The sequence below is a fragment of the Pteropus alecto genome, unplaced genomic scaffold, assembly GCF_000325575.1.
Source record: "Pteropus alecto unplaced genomic scaffold, ASM32557v1 scaffold101, whole genome shotgun sequence".
Classification (NCBI taxonomy): domain Eukaryota; kingdom Metazoa; phylum Chordata; class Mammalia; order Chiroptera; family Pteropodidae; genus Pteropus; species Pteropus alecto.
This window is the reverse complement of record NW_006432945.1, coordinates 19,263,402-19,269,522: the sequence shown is the minus strand read 5'-3', so window position 1 is coordinate 19,269,522 and position 6,121 is coordinate 19,263,402. Positions and strand designations below refer to the sequence as shown.

General features: G+C 58.4%; 1 protein-coding gene across 2 annotated transcripts in view; it reads left to right on the top strand.

The window, feature by feature from the left end:
• Positions 1-786, top strand: part of DDR2 (discoidin domain receptor tyrosine kinase 2) — a 42,411-nt gene extending 41,625 nt beyond the window's left edge. For both annotated transcript variants that reach the window (XM_025043921.1, XM_006907840.3), the window contains exon 17: positions 393-786. In XM_025043921.1, coding sequence (XP_024899689.1) covers positions 393-527 — 135 coding nt within the window. In that variant the 3' untranslated portion in view covers positions 528-786. The remainder of the gene's footprint in view (positions 1-392) is intronic.
• Positions 787-6,121: the final 5,335 nt, after the last annotated feature.

Here is a 6,121-nt window from a genome sequence, read left to right as displayed (position 1 = left end):
GGGGGCCACGGGGACGCGCCTGTAGCCCAGTCCTGGCCTCCTGACCGCTCGGCCGGGACCCGCCTCTGTCCGCGGGCCACAGCTAGGGCCTTGGCTTCTGGCCCCTCGCTTCCCAGCCGGCGATGACTTTTTGCTTCAGCTTCGTGTTCCGTGTGAGGGTCGGTGGGCGTGAAGGTCAGCCCCACCCAGTGGCCTGCAGGAGGTCCTGCCCCAGGGGGCCGGACGAGACGTGGGGGCGGAAAGGGGCTGGCCGGCGTCAGGGTCCTCTGGCCGAGGAAGGGGGCAGCACCCTCGCTGGTCTCCAGCGCAAAAAGGCGGGCACTGGGCCAATCCCCGGCCCCTCCCCGCTCCCCGTCCTAACCGCCTCCTCTTCTGTTCGTTTCGCCCGGAAGACTTACCTCCCGCAGCCGGCCATCTGCCCCGACTCCGTGTACAAGCTGATGCTGAGCTGCTGGCGGAGGGACACCAAGCAGCGCCCCTCGTTCCAGGAGGTGCACCTCCTGCTCCTCCAGCAGGGGGACGAGTGACGCCGTCCCGCCTGACCGCCCGGGCGCCCACGAGACCTGCTGCCCACCCGCACCGGGCCACCTGGACGCCGAATGGACCCGAGGAGGAACCGAGGCCTGCTCGCTTTTCTCTCTCCCTCGTCCGCCTCCACTCACTCCCCACTCTCCACCCCGACCCATATATACTTTTTTTACATTAAAGAACTAAAAAGGAAAAAAAAAAAGAAGCCTAGGGCAGATAAAATCTAGTAAGGACATCTTCCTTGATAGGCCAAAGTGTCGAGAACGAAGGCTAGGTCGCTTAGGTAATTTATGAAGGTTAAGCACGCTGTGTCTATAAATGTGCAGATTCTACAATGCTTTTTCCATGTCACCTTAAAACATAGTTCTGGAAAGGAAAACTTGAAGAATCCTGATGTCTTAGGGAACATGAGATCAGGCTTAGGGAAGACGCTGGGCGAGCGGAGACTCGGGACGGAAGAGTTTCAGTAACTAGTCACGGACGGCTGTGCTCCCTGAGTGGGCCTCCGGCCCTGTCCCTTCCCTGTCACAGCAGATGGCACACACTTGAAAAACCCCAGCTTCTTGGAAATAGGTGTTTTGTTCCTTCATGGGCGGAGGTCAGGGCTGCGGTCTGTGCGCCTGGGAGATGTGTGAAGGGAGGAGCATGTGCCGCAAGTCGTAGGAAGGGAAATTGTCATCGCAAAACAAAAAACCCCACGTGCCTCCTGCACGGGAGTCTCAGGTAGAGAACGGGCCCGGGGAGAGGCCGGTGGAGGCCGGGTGACCGGTGTGGCGGTCATGTCTGCAGCACGTGCTCCTCCGTATTGTGTGAGGCGGTCTCTGGCGTGTGTTTGGTGAGGGCCTGGATTCGAGTCTAACAACTGGCGTTTCGAGAGCTGGATCCTGGCCCCTTGGCTCCCCTCCTCCAGTCCTCGGCCGTTTCGATGGGAGCCCTCGCTGGGGCCGGCACCGGGCTGGATGCCTCAGGCCTGTGCGTGCCGTACGTAGCCAGAGGCAGGCATGTAAGACAGGTGGGCTGACCCCGAGGTGGGGGCCTTTGTCATCGGACAGGCTCAGAATCAGGCTGAAGAACTCGGGAAGAGCGATGTAGGCTTTGGGACACAGGAGTGGTGTGAGATGGCACTGGATGTCCTTCTGCACAGGCCAGCAGGACACAGCCACCCACCGTGACAGCTGAGTGGACACATGGCCTCGGAGATGCTGTGACCAGCAGAGAAGAAAGCCTGAGGCTCTGGCTTCAGGACTCATGGGGACCCATGTATGTCGAGGCCGAGGCCCCTGGGCACAGGCTCTAGCATTCACACCCCACGGGTCCTCAGACTCGGTGGGAGCAGGAAAGGGACCCCTCAAGTCTCGTTGAGGACAAACCGGGAGGGATGGCAGAGGTGCTTCCCCAGCTTGGGAGGACCGGCCTCGACATACTATTTTCGTGGCCCTCACACGGCCCCTTCGGGCACACAAATGTGTCCCCTTCAGCCTCCAGCGTGCTCCAGGCCGCCGCAGAAGCTCCCAGGCCCCCTCCCCCACCAGCGGCCTCCCCGCTGCGTCCTGGGGCGCTGGCCCCGTTCTCTCCAGGACCGGCTATGGAAACTCCACTGGTTGGGCGGCAGGAGAGCAACGGTCTGCGAGCTCGATCCTGTCCCCACATCAGCCACGCGCGTCACCTTGGGCCAGCCACTCTGCCTCCCGGACTCGGCCTTCATCTGTAAGACGGTGACGTTGCACCAGGCGGCCTTGAAGTCTGTCTCCGCCGGTTCTGATACGCTCGGCGCTCGGCGGGTGATGCTCTGCAGCTGACCTGGACTCTGTCCTCTGCCCACGTTCCGCCCTGAGAGCCGTGGGTGGCCGAGGAGGCCACACAAGGCGTCACGAACGGTGCTGGGGGCTCGGGAGTTCACTTCATGCGTCTGTATCTGCTGTCACGTGTGACGTGCAGGGCCAGACACGGGGACCTGCCACGCTCCGCTCTCAAGGCCAAGGTTAACGCCAAGTACCATTCAGCCCCCAGAGAAAGAGAACGAACAAGATCTGCACGAGGGCTTGGCTCAGAGAGCCAACTACGGGGCTGGGCAGTCGCCAGGGGAGCCGGCGACGGGCGCGCTGAGCCCGGAGGGCCAGTGGCACGGGCCCCAGTGAAGCAGGTGTCAGCTCATCCGTCGGGCAGGGAGTGAACCCATCCCTTTCCCTCCATTCAGGCCCTTGTGGGACCGGAGGCCCCAGACTACGAGGTGGGGGCCCTCGGCCTCTCTCAGACCACGTTTCAAATGCCGATCTCGCCTGGACCCTCCTCACAGACACACCGAGAAGTAGTGTGTAACCTGGGCGTCGCATGTCCCAGCCGAGCTGACACGTAAAGTTGATCATCGCCTCTCTCCATCCAGGCCGCACGGGACTGCTCGCGGCAGGAGGAGGGAGATCCCCCTCCGCTTCTGGCACCCCCTCCCTCACTTCTCACGCTTCTGCCTTGAGACGCTGCGTTAACACATCCTGCAGAACAGAATCGCGTTTGAAGCGAACTTCGTGTGTCTGGGTTTCCCTGGCCTTGAGTCACGGTGGCAGTCTGTCTCAGCGGCTGGCAAAGCGCATCGTCGCACGCACTCAGCCCGTTCTGGGGTGAGGAAGTCCTCCCGGCACGGAGACTGTCGTGTTACAGATGCGGGGTGGCCTTCCGGCCTGGCCATGCCCACAGAGTTTGCACCACGAACCCCAAGGACCGGCAGAGCGCATGGTGAAGGCTTGGCGTGCAGTTTGCAAGCAGCCGGAGTCCGACTCGGAAGGACGAGCTGGCATCGCTTAGAGAGGGAGGGGTTTTTTAGGGGCCGGGGGCCGGGGGCTTCTCCTCTGCTGCAGCTTTGCTCTTCCTGAGCTGTTTCTGTCCCGGCGATGGTTTGAGGTGGTGGAATTTAAAGGTGCACGTTTGCTGGTCGATGTGCTGGCGGCCGGGCTGGAGTCGACCGTGCGGTCCAGACACGTGTACTCGGGAGGGCCGGGGAGCGGGAGGAAGCACGGGGTGGAAGGACGCGGTCTCAGCGCTGTGGCAAGGTCCCTCGCGGGCGCCCGAGGCTGGGTGGCGGCGCTCTGTGGGGGTGGAGTGACCGAGAGTAAGGACGGACGTGCATGTGGCCGAGTGGCAGGCGGTGGGTGGGAAGGCTGCTTCAGGAGGCGGGCAGGGCGAGTTTGGGGGTCAGGGGAGCCAGGCGGAAGCCGGGCGCTGCCGAGAGTCCATTCTGGAGACGGATCTGGGACAGGGCGGGGAAAATCTGTGTCGGGAAGATAAAAGATGAATATGAGTGGAGAAGAGAGAGATTCTGGGTGAAGGATGTTATAAAAACGTGTATTGAAAGTGAGGTCTGGGGCCGTGTCGGCGCGAAGAGGGAGCCCGGTGGGTTTATGGAAGGGGACGCTCCTCCTGAATGTGAAGCGGGGCGGGGGGACCTTGCGTCTCACAGGAAGGTGGGGACCGAGCAGTTTGAGTGCCTCGTGTCCGGGCTTTGGTGCCGGGAGGAAGCCGACTCTGCCAGCACCGGGCTCGGTTCCCCCAGTGCTGCCTTGGAAACGAAGACTGAGACCCCGGGCGTTCCTGGGGCTTCAACTTTCGTGCCCCCTCCTCTCGCGTCTGTCAGCGGAAGGCCACAGGGAGCCGGCGGAGCAGCAGACTTGAGTCAGACGGACTGCGTCCTGTCCAGCACCCACGGGTGCCAGACTCCCGCAGAGAGCCGTGCCACAGGCTGAGCCACGCGTTTTGAGTGGAGAGCACAGAGGAGAGAGTCAGAGAGACGAAGAGCCATGGAGACGTTCCGAGGAAATACTCTGAAACCCAACAATAGCATCTGTTTTGCCTAAAACTATAAAAAAGGAAGAAAATTACAGCTCAGGCTTAGCTCGCTCCCAAAGTATGGCTATTAAGTTTTTGATCCTAAGCTGACTTTGTGGTCCTGACATCTTAGCCTTTCAGTAACACCTCCGACCTCTGACCTCTGGCAGTGCACATGGCCGGGCCCTCAGTGTTTCTGTGAGTTGCAGGTCCTGGCCTAGGCTGGGAACTAAAATCTAATGTTTTTATGGGAGCAGATGGAATGTCTTTCCCATCTGGTCAATGTTTTGGAACGCTGAACTGACAGGGAATGAGGCCGGCATGGTGAATGGGACTGGATTTCTGGCATTTCGAGTTCTCTACGACAAAGAGGTGCATTGCTTGCTGGCACACGGGGGTGGGGCAATTGTTTTGTCGTTTATCCTTTTTTAAAGTTGTTATTTTGAAATACTTTAAGAAGCTGCAAAACCAGTACAGAGTGGCCTTTCCCTAACAGCGGCACAAAGGGTTTGCAGAGACTTGGGGCGGGGTTGGGGGGAGCTCAGTGAGCTGAGGATGCCCCTTGGCCTGGAAGCTGTTTTCTTGGACAGAGGCTTGGCACTACCCGCGGGTGGGAGGACTTGGCAAGTGTGTAATCCAGCTGCTCTGACTGTCCCGGGTGCCCCGTTGCCCTCCCCTGTCACCTGGCAGAGCGGGGTGGGGGCGCCTCCTGTGAGACCGAAACATCTGGGCTGCTGTGCAGGCTATGGGGGACCTCATCAAGGGGAAAAGAGCAAACGGACTTAATTTCTGCTTAAAATTATCGTAGTCATTCCAAAATAGAATACGTAAAAGTTCTCTGTATTAGAAAAAGACACGATACCAATTGTATATTTTCTTTTCTTTATTTATTCTCTGTAAGTCTGTCAGATGATAAATTGTAAATAACAATGATTAAAGAAATATGCTACTGATAGATCCTGCTTTCTGTGCAAACACTGCCAGTTCTGGGCTTCATCACCTTTGCTCCCCATGCCTTGCATCCATTTTGGAGAAGTGTTGGGGCACGGAGACGGGGGAGGGTGTGTGTGCAGTGGCTGCCTGTTGGGGGAGGGGTTCCACGGAGGGGGTTGACACAGGCCTCACATGATTGGTGATTGTTTCTTGGAAGAAAAGCACCTTGGTCTCTGGCATTTCCACACTAGACGTGAGATTTTATGTTTTCATGTTAGTCCAGTGCTGGGGAACCCAGTCCAGAGTTAGTTGGGGATCCTTCATTGTTGTCACAAAGTGGCCTTGTTGGATACACAGACGTCTACACGGCAGTCTAAATTTAAATCCCATCGTGGTGCGTCTGAAGACGCCCATGCACACAAAAAGCAGCAAAAGCTGCCGACAACCAGAATACACTCAATCTGTGAGGAATGTTAGGACGAAACTACCTGGAATGACGTGCTTCTTACTTGCCCCCTGAAGACTGTGTTTATACTTTCAATTTTCTGAGTAGCGTGAACATATTTTTTCAGTGATGGCCAGGACAGATAAAGGAATGGACACAGGCTCTCAGAACAGCCGAAGGAGGCCACAGTCCAGGCCCACCCGGCCCTGCGAAGGTCTGAGATCCTGATTCTGTCCCCCAGTCCAAGTTTTAAAAACTGGCAACTCTTGCATGATTCTAGCTAAAACTTTTCATAAAATTAATGTTCAGAAGACGACTGCCAGAGGCGAGCATTCGGAGAGGGAGGGCTGGGAGCGGCAGCGGGCTGCCAAGCGGCACGGCGCTGGGTCCGCTCACGGA